General features: G+C 53.3%; 1 protein-coding gene across 1 annotated transcript in view; it reads left to right on the top strand.

The window, feature by feature from the left end:
- Window positions 1-8,076: 8,076 nt before the first annotated feature.
- Window positions 8,077-21,937, top strand: part of KIAA1614 (KIAA1614 ortholog) — a 29,160-nt gene continuing 15,299 nt past the window's right edge. Inside the window, exons 1-4 of the mRNA XM_045189073.3 lie at window positions 8,077-8,730; window positions 10,568-11,502; window positions 12,219-12,282; window positions 17,463-17,609. Of these exons, the coding sequence (XP_045045008.2) occupies window positions 8,681-8,730; window positions 10,568-11,502; window positions 12,219-12,282; window positions 17,463-17,609 (1,196 nt within the window). The 5' untranslated portion in view covers window positions 8,077-8,680. The remainder of the gene's footprint in view (window positions 8,731-10,567; window positions 11,503-12,218; window positions 12,283-17,462; window positions 17,610-21,937) is intronic.

Below are 21,937 nucleotides of genomic sequence, written 5' to 3'. Positions count from 1 at the left end.
GAGATCACTGCTCTTAGTTCAGTAGAGGTGGCACTCTAGACCCTGTCTCAGCCAGCTGAGGCCCTTCCCAAGTATGCTCTGAAAAGGGCCACTGTGTCACAGCCACTTCACCGTTAAACACAGATTTCTGCACACAACCCTGGACGTACCCCAGAGGCTGCCTGGCGCAGCATCTTCCCATGGAACTCTTAACTCCCCTGGATCCCACTCACCCCTTTGCTCTCCACCATCACACTCTTAAACTGGATTTGGACCCAGCCTCTTGAGTCAGTAGCTCCTTACCTTTTCATTACTGGCTGACCCTTTTATTACTTACATGCATTCTAAGTTTGTAAAGATTTTGTCTAACCAACCATATTTATTGCATAATAATCCCTGTCCCCATGACAACTGATGTCAAACTGAGTTGATATAATAGCAATCAAAACCAAAGACACTTCTCATGGTAAATGTATAATATCCATCAGACTTCTTTTTATTTTTAAGATTTTATTTATTTTTAGAGAGAGGGAAAGAGAAGGAGAAAGAGAGGGAGAGAAATATCTGTGTGGTTGCCTCTCAGGTGGCCCCCACTTGGGGACCTGACCCGCAACCCAGACATATGCCCTGACTGGGAATTGAACCTGCAACCCTTTTGTTTGCAGCCCACGCTCAGTCCACTGAGGCACTCCAGCCAGGGCCAGACTTCTTTAAATACTGGAAATAGCTTATGCTTCCCTCCTCATGAGGTGTTTGGGGACCCCAGGCTGGAAAACTTCTTTTCTGAGGGCTAATGCTGAGGGAGAGCCAGCCAAGTTTTTCCCGTTCTCCCTTTTGACAGATGGGCAAACTGAGGCTGTTAGTTTTAAGGTGAATTTGCATAATGAAATTGACAAAGAATCAGGGTGGAGATTGAGATTCCTTTTTTTAAGAAGTCTCCTCTTCTTGATCTCCTAGCACTAGACTTTATAAAATAAAATAAAGCTGGGATGGTCTGCCACTTGCCCCCAGTGTGCTTTGTCTGCAGGCAGACTGGCCCTTCCTAGGGGGTCTTGGGGTTTGCAGTGGGGAGACTGCCTGCTCTGCCCCCTGGGCTGAGAAACCCAGACAGTCCCAGCAAGAGTGAACCTGAGCATGAACATCAGCACCAGGTTGTCACTAAAGTGTCTCCCAAAGGGCATTCATTGCTCTTCTGAGGGGAACGGGTCATTACTTTTGAGAAAGGCAGGGTTAACGAAGGTAAACTGGGCTGGTTTTCTTTTGTTTTCTTTTCGCTTCAGGACTGGAGTGAGCCTTTGAAATGCTTTTGAGCCTAGACCTGCCAGGAGGATGAGATGACCTACATTAGCTGCCCAAACTTACTGAACCCGAATTCTGTTTCTCATAGGAAACCTGTGAGTCCCTATGACCAAGTAGACCGAGCCTACCCAGAGCTGAATCCAGGCTGCCAGAGTCTAACCCTGGCCCTTTTAAACTTGGGTCTTTCCCTCCATACTTCACCTACCATGTGCCTTAATTTAACCCAGGAAAAAGCTTTCCAGTGGTTTGCAGAAGTAGAGGGCATTCCGCTCAGAGAGAAGCCTCTCCTGAGGTTCATTTGTGTCCTCAGCAAAACCTCCAGGCTGGTCGAGGGCAAGTGGGCACAGGGAGGCAGGAACCCCCACAGGACAAGGCAATGCACAGCCTGGGGCTTAGAGAGGGCTTTGCTCCCGAAGGCCCTTTGAGGGGCTAGTCTGTAGCAGGAGAGGCCTGCTATGGGTGAAAGGCTCATGTGAGCCCTTGAAGGCCGGCCTCCTCTGGTCGGTGCACCTGGAAGCCGAAGTCTCCTGGCCTGAGCCAGCTGGAGACATCTAGCCTGTGGGTGCTGGTGAGGGCTCCCAGGTGTGTGCCCCGACTGCGGTCAGGGATGACGTCTCCAGGAGAAAGAGGTAACGGGACTGTTCTTCAGACCTTGTCAAGCAGCATCCCCAGCCAGAAGTGGGAGGTCTGCTGGGCTCCACGCTGACACCCCATTTCCTGGCGGCAGTGTGTTCAAGGGGCTGCAGCAGCGTGATAAGCAGGCACTGGGCTCGATTTCCAGAGCAGACTCAGACACAAAACAGATACAAAAAGGCTAGAACAAATGAAGCGCAGGGCTTTCCAGGGAAGTGGCACTACCTTCCCAGCAGCCAAGATGTACTGTCTTTCCCCTCTGCCCAAAGCCGCTTCTCACACTCTGGTGAGACCCTCCCTCCCCCAACACTGAGCCACTCTGCTTGGCTAGGTTAGACCTCCACTGATACTGCCAGACCTTCCTCCCTCCCTGCCTGCCACGGGAAGTATGGGAGGGGGCACAGTAAGCAGCTGTCCTCCAGGCTTGAGGTGGCACTTTCTCCCCCCACCGCAGCAAAAGCCTTGTTTCCCTTTGAGCATTAGTGGGGTTGGGGAGGCTCTGATGAGAGGGAAGCATTCTTGGGGGGTGCCCATCTGAAAGCCATGGACTGGTGGGGCCATGTGCGGGAAGCTAGTCCCTGCTATAACTCGGCCAGAAATGTGCTTGCCAGACCTGGCACGGGGCTCTGGACTGGGTCACTCCCCAGCCTTGTGACTGTGGGCAGATTCTTAGGCCTCCCTGAGTCTTAGCTCCTTCCTCGGCAAAATCTGACGCGGAGGGCTGTTGGGGACTATCAAAGAACAGGCGCTGTTGCTCTAACACACATGCTGGAATCTGCCTTTCACAGAAAGGAGGACAGTGTGAGGCAGATGGCAGTGTTTACCTGCCGTCCCTGCGGATGTGGGAGGGGAGCGTTATGGGAAGGGATGTTCACAACCCAGGATCCAGCGCATCCGTCCTGAGTGAAAACCTCCGTCAAGAGTTTGAACAGGAAAATGCATCTCCATTGTCCTCATTACCAGTGTCTCGCTTGATCAAGCTTATACCCAGGCCTGAACTTGACCCTCAACCAAATTAAATGCTTGGGTTTTTCACAGGAAACAATCATGTCATCTACAAAGCATAAGGACTTTATATCTCTTTAAAATAATCATACATTAGAATTATGTTCCTTTTTAATAATCACACATTTCAGAGCTTACAGCCCATTGTTAAATGAAAGTGGCTATGCAAAACATACCTGTTCAGTCCCTAATTTTGACAGGACCACTGTAGGGTTTCCCCATTTTATACTATGTTGGCTGTTGGATGTTGGATTTAGAAAAGGTATTTTTGTTGTGTCATTTTTAATTGAACAATTGGTGCGAGGACTGTACTAATATATTTTTTCATAGTTTCTCATATGCCATAAGAATATAATTAATATAGTACCAATCGCTTTCTGTTTTTTCTCAAGATCAAAAATTGTCGCAGACATGACTTTAGGTCTCAGTCATCCTCCAATATCTTTCTCCCTAGTCTGTTCTCATTTTGTTGATGAGAAAATTGACTTGGCCAAGATGACAGTGATTATTGATTGACAGACAGGTCAAAGTCAGGCATCCCTGGTGATGACGGCCTCACACTGAGTAGCATGGTGGAATAGGAGGGACAGCATTAAAATAGCTCCCTAATCTCAGCCGTTTTGCTATGATTAGGATTATGAACTGAAAAGCTGCAGTTTGGACTAAGGCGTGGGAACAGATGCCTAGCAGAGTCAGGGTAGGTGCAGGGTGAGTGGACATCAAAGGCAGTGAAGTCTGGAGCCCATGTCTCCAGGGAAGGTCCCTGTCCCATCCCAGTGGTCTCCCTGCCTGCTAGCCTGGGGGAGTGGTGCAAGATGATCCTGGCCAGGTGAGAACCCCACTTTTGTTCCCCTTGCGACTTGGTCATTTCAGGCAGGTGTGGCACAGGGGAGCATGGCATACATGTGGGCATATGTGTGTGCGGGTGTGTATTGGGGTATACAGAGAGGCATAACAAGGAAATAGGGTGGCTGTGCTCTGGAGGTACCCTGCTGCCATGTTGCCTGGCTCTGGTGTCCTCACCCAGCCTGTTTTTGCTTCTTTCTCATTGTCTTCTCCTCTCCCTGCCCCCATCCATTTCTTCTTCTGATAGCTGTTTTATCTCCAGACCTCCAGACTCACTTAGAATTGAAGTGAAGGCCCCCCCTGCTATCTGTGATCAATGACCATTTGGGGAAGAAGGAAGAGGGGCTGGGGCAAGGAGGCCTGTGCCTCAGGTGTAAACAGGAGTCAGTCACGAAGCCCAGGTGCTGTCCTGGCCTTGCCAGTGACTGACTCATCACAGGCCCTGGGGCAGGACTGGCCATATACCCCCCACACTGAGTGAATGAACCAAATCCTTTGGAAATGGCCTTGATTCTCTTAGCAAGCAGTGCCTCCCCTGCTTCTCTTCTTAGGCATCCTAACCTGATAGGGATTTTTTTTTTCTTCCATTTAACCACCTGGCATTTAGTCAATACCTTTTATGTGTCCAGCACATGTTAGGGTCCAGGGACAAAGATACAGATCAGGAAGTGCTCTGTGACGTGTCAGATGTTGACAACTCAGTGCGGTAAGTGCTCTGGCAGCAGCAAGCCCAGGGCACGCTAACCCAGGTTGGGAACACTGTGGAGGGTGGTGGGGGAGGCCTCCCCGAGTAGGAGACGTTGCTGTGTGTGTGTGTGTGTGTGTGTGTGTGTAGTGAAGCAGGGTGTTCCAGGCTGAGGGAAAGCCTGGGCAAAGGCAAGGAGCAGTGAATCAGAGTGGCGGTCAAGGGAACTGGAAGCGATTCAGTATGGCAAGCATGCAGGATAGGCTGTTGGGGTGGCGAGAGCTGAGGCAGGAGGGGCCGTGTACCGTACAAAGGAGTTTGAGTTTTAACCCCAGGACTTGTGCTTCTAAAAACTGACTGGGCCTCAGAACCACCTGGGCAGTTTATTGGAAAGCAGATTCCTGGGCCTTCCTCCAGCCTAAGCAATCAGAATCTCCACAGATGAGACCTCAAAATCAGCCAGCCTTTCACTGGCATCCCAGGAGAGTCTATCTGCACAGGCACGAGGCGGACCAGCCCTTGGGAAGTCATGGAGGGCTCCAAGCAGAGCAGAGGCAGGTGCACAGGAGACTGCCCCAATGCTCCTGTTGGGCCTGTGCTAGAAAAGTGCTAATCAGGAGGCCTGAGTGAAGGCCCTTGGGCAGACGGCAGCGTCCCCACCGGGTGCTCCACAGGCCACGTGCACCATGACCAAGACAGGAGCAACCAGAAAATTCAGGTGTTCGGCTAGACCAGCTCCTTCAGGCAGTCCAGCAGAGGGATGGCAGAGGTGCCCCTCCCAACCCATTCCCCATGCGCACACCTGGCTCTAACGGTATGACCTTGAAGGTCTCTTTCTCGCCTTATCCTTCATCCTAAGCGAAACCCAATTTCCACTTCCCACATGGCTCCTACTCAGGCTGAGCATTCAGAGCATGTTGGGGGGAAGTGGGGAGGAGGAGTGAGGCTTGTGTTTTCATCCAGTCTGAGTGGAAGGAGGCTTCTTGGGATGGTGGGTTTCCCTAGTTGTTCAAATGGAGGAAGAGGGCTAGAGGGCTATGTGATTGCCACTTACCATGTATTTGAGTTCTTCCTAAATTTGTCTCCAAAAGATGGTAATGAAATGAAAAAGCCTGACACATAAGGACATAAGGTAGTTCCCCAGTCCAGAAACATTCCAGGCTAAAGGACTGAGGCCCAGCATAGACCACCTTCTAGGGATTCCCACTTCACAGGGTGGAGTATAATTTCCTCACTGGGCCCCAGAGATCCTCAACCAGGCCACATCACCTTGCTCTGCAGCCTCAGCCCTCCTGGGCCTTTAACTTCTACATTTAGTAACACTGAAACCAGGCAGTCTCACACCTCGATGCCTGGGTTTATGCTAATCTTGCCATCTAAAATGCCTTCTCCTCCCCTCCCCCCACCCTCTGTCTGGCTAATTCCTGCTGATTCTACAAGACCCAGCTCCCTCTGATAACCCCTCCCACCCAACACACATCTTACCTTAATCTATTTCTGTGAACGGACCAACACCACCACCCTGTGCTACCCTCAAGGGGAGCACATATATAGAAAGTTTCTGTGCCTGCCCCTCCCCTGCCCCACTTGCCCAGCAATTTCTCAAGGACAGGCTCTATGTTACTACATTTTGCCTCCCCAATGCCTGGCACACAGTAGGAGTTCAACAGATATTTGCTGAACCAAAAAGAATCCAGATGAACAAGAAGTGCCCTCAAACATGTGAATGTCTTCGTAATTTAACAGCATTCTGAGGATTTGCTTATTGGTGTTTTTAAACATGTGGCATTTTAAAGGTCCTATATAGATGTGACACTCTGCTCCCCTATATTAAGTATAAAATAAATTTAATGAGTAAACTGAAGGTGATTATTTGCTTCTCAAAAGGTTGGGGGGGCAGGTTTCTTTTAAACATTAAGCCTTTACTGGAACTTTCAGAAACTTGCCTTACAGATCATTAACTTTGGGGATGGGGGGGCAGCAGGAGTCCTGCAAAAGTTACCTCCAAGAGTCTGAGTCCCAAGATGCCTCCAGGAAACAAGGTAGAAGGGCTTGGAGCCAGACGGGATTGGTCCACATTCTACTCTACTAGTTCTGTGGCCCCAAGCAAATCCCGTCATCTCTGTGTACCCTGATTTCCTTATTCCTAAAGTGGGGAGACCCTGTACGCGCTTTGCAGGGTTGTTGTAGGGATCTGACAGATCCTATATGGAGTACCTGAGTTCATAGGCGGTCCCCGATAATAATAATGGCATTGTTGTTGTTAGGTTTGGCATTGCACAAGGAGGAGAGGAATGATTTTACCTTGAATGGCAGGGATAAGAAAGGCAGAGAGGACCCAGAAAGAAAGGGCCAGACCATCGTGGCTGGGCTGCATATTTTGACTATTACAGCATTTCAGAATTTTCTTGCTGTTTTTAAGCTAAAGCACTCCATGTTGAACGTGGTTGATGTGAGGGTCTCGGACTCCAGAAGGCGGGCCACTTACTAGCTCTGTGCCCTTGGGCAGATCACCTAACTCAGTTTCCTCACCTGTAGAAAGGAGACAGTAAACAGTACCCATCTCTTAGGGGCGCCATATGAGGTAGGAAAGCAATGTGCTTAGCCCAATGTGCGGGCACAGCACAGCCTCCTAAATGGCACCTTACTCTATTATGGAATGATCAGTACTAAGGAACAGCCAGTGGTGTTGGAGAAACCACTTGGTCTGGGAATATGCGGGGGGTGATGGGGTGGGGGAGGGGATTAACTGCAAGCGCACTGGCCCCAGACTCTGAAGACCACCTGTCAGGAGGGCTATGGGCCCTCGGGCCTGTTCTAACACACAGGGTTTGCCCTGGGTGCTCTCTCGGGTTCCTCGGCGAGCCCGAGGCTACTCCACCACGGCTCCCCAGGCAGCTGCTGTCAGGCCTGGGCGCTCTGGCCCTGCCCGGATGCCCCACCTCCTGCAGGAGACCTCGTCCTAGGCCTCCACCGGCGCCGCGCTTCTGTCATCGCACGGTCCTTACTGCTCCTGTGCCTGTCATCTAGGTGCTGGCGCAGTGCCCCAGTGCAAATAGGGGAGCAGCCCGTGCTCCGGAGAGAAGCCTCCCGGCTGCCGGGAGGATGAATGAGCACCTTCCCTCTGTAGAGATTTCCGGAATCTCCAGGGTTTTCACTCTCTGGTTTCCCATCCTTTGTGGAAGAATAGGTTTGGAAATAGGCGAGGCTCCCGCACCTCTCTGGGTGGGTGGAAAGACAAAGAAAGCTCCAGGTGGCTTGGGCCACGGTTGCAGGTGAAGCCCTTTGCTGCTCCTTCCTCCCAGGTCTGGAAAAAGTGACGAGGTGTCTGCAGGAGTCCCCAGAACCCGGAGAACCGGTCCCTACGCCGGGCGGCTGGCAAAGCAGGCACCAGGCTCTCCCCTCGGCAGGTCGGGATGAGGGAAGCCCCCTCTACTCTGGCTGCCCCCGCGCCTCTGCAGAGCAGACACGAATGACTTTGACCTCGCAGGAAGCGGTGCCCTAAGCTGATGGGGACGTCCGTCTGGAAAGGCTGTCTGAACAAAGGGCATTCCTCAGCTTCCACCGGGTTAGTCGAGCCTCAACCCCAGACCGGGGTGTAGGGTTACACGCATTACCGCGAAGCTGGGGAAGAACGTGCTGTTTCCTTAGCTTTTCTCCCCTTGAGCCCCATCCCACGGCTCCGCTGCCCGCAGCCGCCCGGCGTCCGCCGCCGGCCGCGAGGGGTCAGTCCCGCCGAGCGCCTCGCGTCCCCGCGTCCCCCCGCGGGGCCCAGGCGTCGTTCCCGAACTCAGCCCGGGCCTCGCCTGTCCTCCGCCCCTCTGACGTGTGCGAGGCGCTCGCTCCTTGGCCGCCTCCGGAGAAGCCGCTCCCTGGGGCTCGGGCGTCCGGCGGCGGAGCAGCCGTGGCTGCAGCGGGCGCGGAGGGGGCGAGGCCGGGCGGGGCTGGCCCCGCTGCTCCAGCCCCTTCCGCTCCACTCCCGTCTGCGCTCCGCTTGCGCTCTCCCCGTCCAGGCCCTGGAAGGTACCCGGCTTGGCTTCTTTCCTCTTCGGGGCACGGCCACGAGCTAGCAGCCGATGCCACTGCCTTCCCCGCCCGACCCACTTCCCTCCTCCGATCGGGAGGGAGGCCGCGGCCGGACCCCACTCGGGCCTGGGGCTGCCCGCAAAGCCAGGAGCGGAGCCCGGGGCCTTGGGAGGAGAGGGGGCCAGAGGAGGGCTCGACGGTCCAGGGATGGAGGGGATGGAGGAGGCAGCAGCCAATCCTGCCGGCGGCGGCCCTCAGTGAGTACGGGGGAGGCGAGGAGCCAGGCTGGCGGCCGGCTGGTCGGGTGGCGGGGCCGCGGGGCTGGAAGAGTCTGGGGAGGCCGGTGCTCCATGCTCCCTGTCCGTCTTCATTTCAGCCTTTCCTAGTTTAAGCAAATGCAGCCCTCGGGCCATAGAATGAGGCGGCTCCAAGCAGCCCATCTGTCTCCCCAGGCGCCCGCAGTGCCCCACTGGAAAAGTCTCGTCCGAAGGTCTCCCCAGGTGGATCAGCTCTGGAGCACAGGTCCCGAGTTCACCTGGCAGAAAGTTCTTTTAATTTAACTGAAACCGCTCCCATTACATCAATCCCTGTTCTCTGGATTGAACCTTAGAAGGGAGGAATCAGTGAGTGGAAAGAGAAAGTCGATAAATTCTACATTAACCGACCGGTAGGGTGAATGATCTCGGCCTCCTAAAGATAGTCCCCAAATTCACTGGCTTAAAGCAGATGTGACACTTGGCACTACCTGTGTATTTTCCTTTATGGAATATGCACGTGCCTGAAACACTGTGTAAACTGAATGGTAATAAACAACTATGGAGGCCCGTACTGTTTAAGAGAATTCTATTATGAATCTTTAGTCAACATATGAAGTGAATAACTCACTCCTTCCTAATTTGTCATATATGTAAATGTGGATTTTCTACACACAGTTTACTCCACGCAGGACATATGTAGGTGTATGATATTGAGGGAGCATTCTCTCAGAGAGTAGCATAAATATTAAGACACCGTGGCCTGTACATGTTCACAGAACCACTCGGTGGATAAAATCCTGTGGGCACTTTCACTCCCTGTGAGAACACTGACATCAGCCGTGCCACCAAGGAGCTATCATTCTGGCAAGTCACTGGACCTCTCTAGACGGGGTTATTCTCCTCTACAGAATAAGGGGAGTGGGGCCAAGGGGCCACGGAGTGCTTTGGAAGAACCCTGGCTTTGAAACAAGAAGCTTTGCATTCCAAACCGGCCTCCCCCAGCCCCTATGTGATCTCACTGTACCCCACTGTGCCTCAGTTTCACCCTCTGTAACAAAGAGGATAGCGATTGCTGTTCTAGCTGAATTGGGTGAGGATGATGTGACAGAGTATATGTTTGAAAGTGCTTGCAGGCCTGCCTGGCACAGAGCGGATGCTAGTCGGAGTTAGTGGCTGACCACAGCCACCCACCCCCTGGGCACAGCGCTATGCAGCGTTTTGTGGTTTGGAGGCTGGGAGTGTGCGTGGGGGGAGGCGGGGGGCACCTTCCACCTGGGGGTCAGATCCTGAGATCCTGTGTGATATCACAGCTTCACTGAGATCGCCCGTCAGGAAAGCAAGAGGCCGGGGACTGGGGAATCTGACCCAGCTTTACACTGGTCCGCATCTGGCATAGTCGTTTGACACTTGTCCCAATGTGTCAAATGGGGATAGAAAACTGCTACTGAGACTTGGAAGAAAAATTCAATAACACCTGGTTTGTTTCATCCAATGATTTGTACTTTTCACATTATCTAGCAAGGGTGCCCAACCTTTTGGCACCTCTAGGCCACATTGGAAGAAGAAGAGTTGTCTTGGGCCACACATTAAATACATTGCGACATGTGATCACAAAAAATACTCATAATGTTTTAGGTAAATTTATGATTTTGTGTTGGGCCCCATTCACAGCCATCCTGGGCTGCCTGCAGCCTGTGGGCCACAGGTTGGACACCCCTGATACAGTGTATCTCCTGCTCTGTCCCCAGATTACTTTCTTCTGTACAGGGCTCAATATGAAGGCACTTTGGGGACCCAGGTGCTGGGTCTAAGGAGCTCTGTCTGTTTTCTCTTCCAGAGAGCCCAAAACAGGGAACAGAACAGCCAGCTCCAGGGAGGTGACCTCTGCTATGGAAAGAAGTGGCATTGAGCCACTGCCCAGTAATGGACACCTTCCAAGAGCCTGGCTCTGCCCTCAGGAAGACAGAACACGCAGCCTGGTGGTCCCCCAGCTTCTCAGGGCACCGGTGATGCAGCTCCAGCAACCCTCCGTGCTGGAGTCCAAGGTCAGGGCCTTGAAGGAAAATATGACAGCAGCCAAACAGGGGGCAAGCCCCTGCCTCTCTGCCCATGAGCAGCCATCCCCCAAGAAACCCAAATGCCGACGAGTCAAGGTGGGTGGAGCCAGGACTCCCTTGCCAGATGCCGTGGTGGTCCTCCATGCTCAGAACCCACCTGAAGGACAGCTGGACAACAGTGTCAACGAGGAGCAGCCTGCTAGGAATAGGGGCCCCAGACCTCCTGGGCCACCCACTCCTGGGCTGGAGAGCTGTAATGGGAGGTGCCCACGGACTCCAGAAACAGTACGGACACTGCCTGACCATGAGGAGAGGGGTCTGCTGCCGGGACCCAGCTCTTTGCAAGACAGCCCCACCCACAGAGTCACTCCAGGCCAACCCAGGGGCCTTAGACCTTGTAACAAAATCACCCACACTCCTGACCTGAAGCCAGAGAGGTCCTTCCCCCTTCAGGATGATCTAGTCACAGGGGGAGACCTGGATAGCTTGTCTCTGACCTCTGAGGAGGACTTTATCCCCAGGCCAGCCCTTCTGGGGGGTCTCTGGAGAGCTGGAGACCTGGGGGCTCTGGGCACTGGGGGCAGCGCCTTGTCCCTGTCTGAACGGGTAGAGAGGAACCGCCTTCTTCTGCAGGAGATGCTAAATGTTGGGGGGCCGGCGCCCCCCAAGGTGAGAGTCCCAGCCCGGACTCCATCCTGGAACAGAGCTAGACAAGGTGAGACCCACTCTGTAGGTCTGGGTGGCAGGGGTAGCAGTTAGGAGTCTAGAAGGAAAGGAGGAGGGGGGTTGTGTGGAGGGGGTGGGATAGGAGAGGCAGGAGAGCACAGCTTTCTGTAACCAAAATCATCAGGATGTCCTCTTGGCTTTGACTTAGCTTCTTTACCACCTCACAGCCCGCCCCGCTGCTGAACATCCCCATGACTCCCCAGGCCAACGGGAGGCCACCCCCTGTGCTTAAGGGTGGTACTTGAGGGTGGCCGCTATCACAGCTTCTTTCCTGTGGCATGTAGCGTTTTCCAGAGGGGCTCTTTGCATCTCCCTCCAACAACATGCCCTCGCCCTGCAGGGGACCCTCCCCACTGAGTGGTTGCGCATCTCGTCAGGTGGGCTGAACTCAGGGCAGCACCGCTGGGATGTGCAAGTGTTCAGGCCTGAGAAGACACCTTCTGTCCCTTCCTTTCCCCTTCCAAAAACCCATCCCTCACCCACTCCCAAGAGGACCCACGCAGGCCCCTTAGCCTGTGGCAGGGCCCACCACAGCCACCTTGACAGGCTGTATCTCCACTTCTCAGGCTTGACACAGGCAGGGGGGCAGATTATCTGGAAGTAAATGGCTTCCGGAGAAATCTCTCCTTGGCAGTCATTAAGTGGCAATGGAGGTAGCCCAGTTGCTGGCTCTGCCCTGACGTCTGCTTCTGTTCTGGGTGTCAGAGCGACCTCCGGGGGACACGGACTGGGACTCAGGCATCTCCCTGCAGGACTCGGACCAGAGCAGGTAAGAGCTCAGAGTGCGCCTTTTTTCTCCCTACCTCCTCGCTGTCGTCCTTCCATTTACCACCGTCGGGAGAGCAGGAGACTGCAAGGAAGCATGAGGGCAGGCAAACCCTGTGTGGCAGAGCAGGGGACAGTGGGCCCCAATGGATTGTCAACCCTGAGACAGAGTGGGGGGTGCCAGTCACCCCACGCCCCCAGCTGGCTCCTTGAACAAAACTACCCATCGGTCACGAGGTGCTGTGCCAAGAACATTGCCAACGACCTGCTCTTGCTTTCTGGGAGTCGGTTCCCCGGCCTGGCCTCTGGCTCTTCATCTCTCAGGTGGGACAGACAGCATCTGTGTGGTTGACTGCAAAGGACTGTGCAAGTCTAAAATGAGACAATCACTGTAAAAACCCTTAGGGAAAGTGTACAAAGGCAAAGCATTTACTGCAGCAGTTCGTTTCCCAGTGAGGGCAGTGTGCTGGGGTCACATAAAGGATGTCACCGCCTCCACTCTCACCGTGATATCCCACAGAGTTTGCTCTAGCCCCTCCACCCATGTCGTGGGGAAGGGGGCACACCAGGTAGGTGATGGGGAATACTCGGGGATACGGACTCAAAGGAAAACTAGAGGAAAGCCCTGTTACTACTCCCAAACCCACCAAGAGCAGTAGGCAGAAAAAACTACTCACCACTGTGTTCAAATACCCACTGTGCTCCGAAGCCCCTGGTGTTCTAAATCCTAGATGGGGACGGAAGGATGCTAATCTGAAGCCCTACCACATACCTAGTGCCACCTGGAATGTTCCTGCCATGTCATTAGCACATTCAGACCTCACACGTGAAAATCTCAGTAGGGCCACAAACTTGGTAAATAAAGTGGCTCAAGAAAGCTGATTTACCCAAGACCAGTCATCTGTGGGGAGTCAGGCTGAAGTTCAGGAAGAGGAAGCCCTGCTTCCTGGCCACCAGAGCTGAGCAGGCTGCTGTTGCCCCAGTCTGGGGTGTTTTGGACACCTGCCCCCACACACCAGAGGGCCAGCCTGGTAGGGAATTTATTAGCCTTCTTCCAGAAGGCAAGGACAGAGACAATTTGTTCTGCCCCAGTCAGAAGTTGATGTCTAAGGAAAGCTCTGTATGGCTCCACCCAGGTCCTTTGAAAGGTGTTTGAAAGTGCTGCGTATTCAATGCACCATTCTTAAGGATGCCTTCTCTCCCTTCTCTGTGGAGAAGTAAGCTCCTGCTTACTGTGTAGACAGCCTCCTCTGGTGCCCCATTCTGTGGAAATTGATTTTCTGTGAAAATCTGTCATAGGTTTTTGAACATCTACAGCAAAACCACCAAGCCCTCTCTAGCTTCACGATGGTTTGTCACTTCCAAACGTGACTTCCGTTACAGACTGATACAGGGCCACGTCTTCCACAGGTGATTTCAGTTCATCCTTTGCTCAGTAAGAGGCGGGAGTCACTTAACAAAATAGTGGTGCTAATAATATCAATAACAGCAATAATCATAATAAATGTTAACATTGATTGAATCTTACCCAGTGCCCAGCTCTGTGCTAACCTGTTTTAAGGGACTCAATCTCACTTAACAACTGAGCCCTTAGTTAGCATATGGGGAAACTGAGGCCGAAGCCCTAAGTAACTTGTCAAGGTGACACAGCTAGGAAGTGGCAGTCCACAGTGAGGACCTAAGCAGGCTGCCCCAGAACCGTGCCCTTGGTTCTGTCCTGTCAGCATCCTGCAGCCCTGGGAAGAAGGCGCCCAAGATAAGGTCCCCGTCCTCATGAAGCACATGGTCTAGAACGAAAAGTTCTGAGCCTTCCTTCCCTTTCCCATCTCTCGGGAAACTGCACACAGTGTGACAGCAGGGGAGCCCTGCCCTTGGTCATCAAAAGGCTTGATAATAGACAAAAATGGAGCAAACGCGAGGCAACAAGTTTGTATATGTTCTGTACACTACATATTTCCCCTTTCCTTGCTGTACCCTGTGAACTGGGAAATGTCAGGTTGCTTTCCATTGCAAATTGTTTACCTAAATCATGTTCCTGGGATAAAAGGGTTAAACCCAGACTGGCCGGAGCGTATTGCTTTAATCCAGGATTATGGTGGTGGTAGAAAGAGGCGGCTTTGTCCCGCTGACATCCCTGGCTAGGAGAGCATGGGTGGCTGTCCTGACTTGAGATCTCCACCCACCTGCCCGCCCGTGCCTCCACCAAGGAACTGGTTTAGACGGACAGACCAGAGGGGAGGGGGCCACCTGCTGTGCTTTGTCCTTAGGAAGCAGCTCAGGACACTGGTGGTTGGAGGGGCGCAGGGAAGGGCAGAAGACTCATGTGGATTTCCACTTGTCCCTAACAATTAGCAATTTGAGAGACAAACATCTGTGGTGTGAACCCCGCAGGGAGAGAATGTCACAGTCCCCCCACCCCACCTTCAGGAACCCCAGGGTCCCCGGCCAAAGACTCACACTCACAGGCTAACGAGTCCTCTCTCCTGTTCAACTCCCGCTGTTTACAGATGGGGAAAACTGAGGCCCAGGGAAGGAAAGCACTCAGCCACTTGATCCCTGTGCCCTACCCGCTGAGCTGATGAGTCCCAGATGTGCAGGCTTTCAAGAAAGTGGCAAAAGCTGTCTATTCTTCGGCGGAACCGCCTTTACCTAGCCATGAACCAACTTCCCCAACCCTTGCAGACACCTTCCTGAGGAATTGTGAGAGTGGGATAGTGGGTCACAGTCCCTGATGCGAAGGGTTCGGCTCCAGGGCTATGTGCCCTCAGCAGAGGCCAGGCTCAGATTACACCGGAAAGGCTCCCTCAGATGGGAGAGTCCAATGTGTGCTGGGGGTGGTGGCCCTGGTGTGGACCAGTACAATGTGGTGATAGGAGATAGGCGGTGAGGCTGGGACAGACTTTCCATCCCACACTATCCCACCTGCTTGCCCCCACCCGGGGAGAACGACTACCTTTCCTCCCCAGGGCTAGTCAGTGCCTGCTCCCTCCAGGGTGCGGCATGACTAGGAGTTGCCCGTCCTGCTGACCTTGGCTGCCATCTGTGAAGGTGACTGCCACTCTCCTCCTTGCTCAGTTTGTTAGTGCATGGATGCCTCCAGGCGCCCCCAAAGCCCTGCTTTTCTAATCAGTGGAGAAACCAGCTTTGTGTGCCAGGAACCAAAGCAGGGCAGCTGATGGAAAAAAAAAAAATCAACAGCTCCAATTTGAGGGAGAGAAAGGAAATAGCAAAGCTGGAAAATGGCTTATAAACCTGGGGCAAGGCCGATCTTGGCAGCATCTGGCCAGCTGCCTGGGGCCCTCCTGCCTGCCCACCAGGTCTTGTGACAAATGCCCTCCGACAGCCAGGGAACCACAGCTGTCACCGGAAGGCTCCGAGTGTGTAGGCTGGCAGCCAGAGGCCCGCAGCTGCAGGGGTGGCTCTCCAGGCTGGTAACCTCATTATCTGTGCTGCAAGAGCAGGAGCCCCAGGGAGCAGAGCTGCTCTCGGCAGTGCCTCGGAGGAGCTTCCTGCTCGGGAAGCTGTGCAGAGGGAGGCCTCTCCTGCCAAAGGAGGCTTCCCAGGGCAGCAGGCCTGGAGACTCACTCTCACATCCCTCCAGCCAGCCCTTCTGTTCCAGAACTGTGCCTGGGCCCTGCCAGGGATCAGAGGCACAGATGGCGCCTTTATTCTAGCAGTTCTTTTTTTTTCCTTGGTCCCCAAAGCAGGGCTAGGTACAAATAATAAGAGAAAAAAGGAAAGAGAGAAAGGGAGAAAGAAAGAGAGAGAGAGAGAGAGAGAGAGAGAGAGAGAGAAAGGAAGACTCCTAGACTGCCCAGAGCTTATCTAAGGATGTCCCAAGGAGGCCTCAGAGTTGTACCACTCACATATCTGTCACCTGTCATCTAGGAAACTACTTGGTACCTTTCCCCTATCAACATGAGGCCGATTTCTCCAGGTTACACATGGGGTGGGAAAGAATGGGATAGGCTGAGATCTAGACCCTGCTGGGCCTCTCTCTCCCTGCCTGAGCTTTCTTCCTGTGGACCCCCCCTGGTGAGGACAGGCACAGCTTAAGGGGTGCTGAAGTCACACCCAAGAGCATGTCTGACTCTAGCCAAAAACATCCTTGCCTGCCCTGGAACCCAGGAAAGGGGACAGAGGATGTGGGATGGATGCTGGAGGCAGCGGGGCTGGCCATCGTCTGCCCTGCTCTCCACTGATGTTTGACCTTGGGTGATGTGCCAAGCTCGCCTCTCTGCTCCTGAACACCCTCATCTGTCAAATAGAGAGAACACCTGCCCTCGGCCAGCCTGCCTGGGAGCACTAGCTCCGTGGCGAGAAGCGTCTCATTGGTGGGAGGCTGTGGGGATGCTGTCACTGCTGTGACCCAGTGCTGGCTGTGTGTCACTGTCTGGGAGACAGCGCTGAAAAAGGGCTGCTGTCATTTTCTGCAGCTCTGGACTGGCAGGGGAGGCAGCACATGTGTAGGTGGTGAGGGCTGGTGAGGACCCTTATTATTATGAAAATCGAGCCATTTGCCGACTTGGTGTGGGTCCAGCTTAATTTCTCTCAGCCCTCAACAGATGCCTGATAGACCTGGGTTGGGAGTGAGGCAGGAAAGCACCAGGACTCATAAAAATGTCATTCCCCCAAGGCACAGAAGCTGAGATGGGCAGAGCCCTGAGTCCTTGTGTCTGCGGGGGGGTGGCGAGGGGGGGAGCCCAGGGAGGTGCTGGGTAGGCTGAGAGGGTACGTGTGGGTGCACAGAGACAGAAGGAGAGAGGGAGGTGATGCGCGTAAAGACCATCTGGCTGGGCACAGGCCCAGCCCAACAACCCAGGCCCTTTCCTCTCCCTCCCCCCAGATAACTCCGGCTGTCTGCCCAGGGAAGGAACAATAGGATAATCTGGAGACTCTCCTACCCTTTTTTAGAGCGCCCCCCCCCCCTCCCCTGAGTCTCTGCCTCTGGTCCCTGAGCAGATATCCAACCTGGGCCAGCCTCAGCAGCCCCATCCAGAGTAGCTCAGGGCCACTCCCCAGGCCCCAGGCTGGGTACCCTCTGCGGGACTGGACAAGGAAGGCCACCACGCATGTCGGTTTTTTCTGGCATATCCGTGCTTGACACTGTTAAAGCCCTCCTAATCCGTGTTATTTTCTTCTAATCCCTCCCCCGCCCACTCTGGCCTGTGCACCACTCTGCAGGACCTTTGGACCCAAGCCAGAGCCCATGCTGAGGAGTCCCAGGCACGAGGAAGCCAAGCACCTGCTGCAGCGTGCCCGCATGAAGGCCAGGACCCGGCCCCTCCGTGCCAGCCATGATATTGTGCCCACCACTGACCAGGGCTGCCGGTGAGTGGGGCCTCAGCCAGGCAGGCCAGAGGGAAGACTTGAGGCCTGGCCAAAATGCCTCTGCTAGTCGTCCCTTCTGTCGGTGTGTGTGTGTTCCCCACGTCAGGCGCTTGCTGTAATTCATGTAGCTGGTCAGCATAGCATTATCGAGGGTCTACTGAGTGTCAGGCATTGAGGATCCGAAGGTGAATGAAACAATCTGAGCTCCCTGGGGAGACAGAGGTCACTGTGTCCAGGGAGAAAGGCTGGCAAACGGATCAGCACAATTCTGTGGACTGTGGTGTAGGAGAAAAAAGACGTGTGTGGAGGGCAGAAAATCTGTGGCTGCACCTGCGAAGGACAGGGAGGCTCGAGAGGAGGTGGCTTCTAAACCGGGTCTTGAAGGAGATGTAGATATTCATCGGAGAGATGGGGGAGGCAGGGGTGAGCGTCTGGGGAGCAGAAGCCGGGTGCTCAGGAGCTCGGCCAGGCTGGAGCCTGAGGGCATGCTGGATGCATGGTATGAGGGCCAGAGAGCTCCCTGCCACCAGTCGTGGGAGCCAGTCACAGAGGTCTCCAGGCCCAGGGTGTCTCTCACAACAGCGAGGCACCACAAAGGGGTTTTTAAGCAGGCGGGTGGCATGACCACATTTGTGTTTCAGAAAGCTGTGCTTGCTGCAAGGGTGTGTTGGATTTGGGGTTCTGGGGGTAGGTTGGGGGCTGTACCTGGTCCTGGTACGATGTGACTGGGGGAGGGTTTGGGGGCTTTGGAGACAGGAGAGTGCTGAGAGCCAAAAATAAGCAGGTTTAGTGAGGCAGCAGAGAAGTGGTTAAGAGACTCTAGAACCAGACCTCTGGGTTGGATTCCGGCTCTGCCACTTATTAGCTGTGTGCCTTTGGGGAAGTCTCGGTGCCTCAGTTTCCTCATCTGCAAAATGGGGATTATTTAGTGTCTGTCTTACAGAGTTGTTGTGAGGGTTGTATGCATTAACGAATACATGGAAAGTGTTTGGAGTAGCTCCTGGCACATGGTGAATACTCTATGAGTATTACCTCTTAAAAGTAATTATTTACAGTAGTCCCCCTTATCCACAGGGCTATGTTCCAAGATCCCCAGGGGGTGCCTAACCACAGATAGTACTGAACTTTGTATATCACAGATGGCAAACAGAAGGCCCGCGGGCCAAATCCGGCCCTCCACCTTGTTTCTACCTGGCGGCAGTGCCCCTTGTTAAGGAGTAGTTACATGTATACAGTCCTAAAATGACATTCAGCCCTTTGAAGGCAACCGTGAGGCTAATGTGGCCCCCGGTGAAAATGAGTTTGACACCCCTGCTGTATATACTATGTTTATCCTGTACATACATAACTTTTCTCTTAAAGGAAGCACATCAGGGCTTCTCTTTGTCATGTCTGAATTGTCACCGTCACTACTCTCGTGCTTTATTATGTAAAATAAGGGTCACTTGAACGCTAGCACTGCGACACCACACAAGCGATCTGATAAGCAGGGCTGCTACTAAGCGGCTGATGGGTGGGGAGCATGCGCAGCACGGAGACACTAGACAAAGGGATGATTCACGGTCCCCTTGGGACAGAGTGAGACAGTGCGAGATTTCATCACAAACTCAGAATGGCATGCAGTTTAAAACTAATGAAGTCTTTATTTCTGGAATTTTCCATTTAATATTTTCAGACCGCTGTTGACTGCAGGTAACTGAAACCACAGAAAACAAATCCACAGATAAGGGGGACAACTGTAGTTAACTAGACGTAGGAAGTATGAGAAGGGAGGCATCCAGGACAGAGCCCAGGGTTCTGACTTGGTGTCTGAAGGTTTGGCAGGGCCTTAGCCAAGGGGTGAAGCATAGGTGCAGGCTTTGGAGGGGGTTTGTCCACAGAATACCCACTGGAGGCACTTATCGGGGCCATTGGCTTTGGGATCCATATTGGGCATTACCCTGTTTTCATGATGCTGGAGCTATGGGTGAGCATGAGCAATCAGTGACGAGGAGACAGAGGAAAAAGTTCAAGGACATTTATTTAGACCAGCACTTCACATATGTGGCTGCCCCCAAGTGACACTCCGTCACGATCACTGTGACTGTTCCACGTATAGTGCACCGCAAGGAACCACTTCCACGTGGAGTTCACACCCCCGAGTGGGTGGTACCTGAGGTGAGATGCCGGCCCACGCCAGATTGCACCAGGCCCGAACAGCACCCTCTGTGTGGCTGACAAGGCCTGGGGCTTCCTTGGCATGGTGGGCATGTGGGGCCTGCTGGTTTTCGTCACCACGTGGCACTAGAGGGAATGAGGATCCTCAGTGGAACTGGACCACATGCTCTTTGGTGGAGGATGCTGAGCCTGCTACGAGAGACTGGGGACCCTCACAGCAGCACTGAGGTGGCTCCAGCACGAGCAGAGGGCTGCGGCCTGCCTCTTTGTTCAGTGTCAGTGTGACCCTTAGGTGAAAGGCTCAGGAGACCCCACTCCCTGGCAGCAGGTGCCAAACAGGCCACCCTTTTATTTCCATATTATGTGCGTAGTCTTCCTCTGGCTGCAGGGCAGTAGTTATGAATGGGCATGGCTTCTCTGAAGAAACCTATTTTTTCTCTGCACATATATGGGACCCAGAGCCTTTGACTTCCATGGAACCCTCCTGTTCCACTTCCCATAGGTATATAGGTTGAGTGGGTTGAGTAGCCTCAAAAGAGGCAAGTGTGTCTGCAAAACAGACTTGACTGTGTAAATGTACTCTTGGGTGCTTCCTATTCCCCGAGTCACATCAGCAGCTCACAACAACCCCAATAACTAACCTTAAAGTAGGCTCCCCTTTGCCCAGCTGTCGGAATGCTATAGAAATGCAAGGTGACCCACTTTAGCAGCTGCTGTGTCCAGAAAAGAATTACTTTGACTTGGCAGCGCTTGGTGAATCCTCAGAGAGTAGAGCTGAAAATCAACGCCAGATGGCTTGCTACAGATGCTTCTAAAGGTTACGCTTGTCAAATCACCCCGGAGAGCCATGCTGAGTTAACACAGAGATGGCACACAGGCCCTGGGCCTCAGTTAGATGCAAGAGCCTCCCCCAACCCAGCCCTCAGCCCAAGGCATCACTCCTTCCAAAGAGCAGTTTGGTGAATGGTGGTGACGGAGGACTGGGGGCAGGCAGAGCCATCGCCAGAAGGCCTTCTTAATCCTCGTTCTTGTGGAGGCAGCTGGGGCAAGCCCAGGCAGACAGGCTTTTCCAGGAGGTGAAGAGGTAGCAGTAGCTGCATTTTTCTGGAAACAAATCATTGTAGATATGGAGCAGCTCCTGGAAGCACACACTCTTGCCGTTTGGGGACAGGCACATCTAGGTTCTTGGTCCTGAAACTGGAAAAGCTGGCATTCATGCCTCCTGTCGCTACCAGAACCAATAAGCAGAGACAGGGATTGAATCTTTATGGGCGCTTTATGGCCAGCGGTCTGAGAAGACGGCAGATTATGTACCCTAACAGACCATCTTACATTGCCTTACATTTCCTTACAAGCCAGCCTTTTTATAAGGAGGAAAAAAGTGTAAGTAAGGGATTTGGAATTTTGGGGGAAAAAAGTGTATGGAGGGGATTTGGAATTCAGGAAAGAGGCTAATCAGATCAAAGCTACAGTCTGGTGATTTTCCAGCATCCTTTCATCTGCTGACTGGTGATTCTTTATCTGTGTCCTGGGCATCAGAGTCCCAGGCGGTTTTTTATCTGTGTTCTGTGTCCTGGGCTGAGGGATGTCTCTCTCTGGAACACAATGGCTTAGATACCATCTCGATTGCTTGCAGTCCTCCTGGGGCACAAAGGTGGAACTGCTTGTGGTCTATTGGAGTCAGGGCGGTTCATATCTTCAGTTCCTAGAATGATAGCTTTTTACATACATTCATTACTAAGCTTGTTAACTATTACTTAAAACTAAAATTTTCTGACTCTTGAGTTCCCCCATCAGTCCCAATCCCAGGAGGGCAGAACATGTCAGCAAGATGGAGGGCCTAGGAGGTGACATTGTAAGTGCCCTTGTCCTGTGTCAGAGAGTGTGTGTGTTAAGACTGTAGAGCTCGTGTGGGTGGCATTGATTCTGTGGTTAGGAGAGCATTGTTGTAGAAAGTGGGCACTAGCAAGTGGCCTTCCCCTCCTTCCCAGGGGGCCATTCCACCCAGGCTCTGGGCCTTACAGAGTCCTCTGCAGGATGGGTGAATGAATGTTGAGGCATCTGCTGGCTGTGGCTCATCCTGAGAAGCTTGGCAGGGTGGTATTTGCTTGCCCAAAGTGCCTTCTTTGCTCTGCATTTGCCTCCCGAATCCTCACTGCACCTTTACACAC

Source organism: Desmodus rotundus, chromosome 12 (genome assembly GCF_022682495.2).
Source record: "Desmodus rotundus isolate HL8 chromosome 12, HLdesRot8A.1, whole genome shotgun sequence".
Classification (NCBI taxonomy): Eukaryota; Metazoa; Chordata; class Mammalia; order Chiroptera; family Phyllostomidae; genus Desmodus; species Desmodus rotundus.
This window is presented reverse-complemented; position numbering and strand designations above follow the sequence as displayed.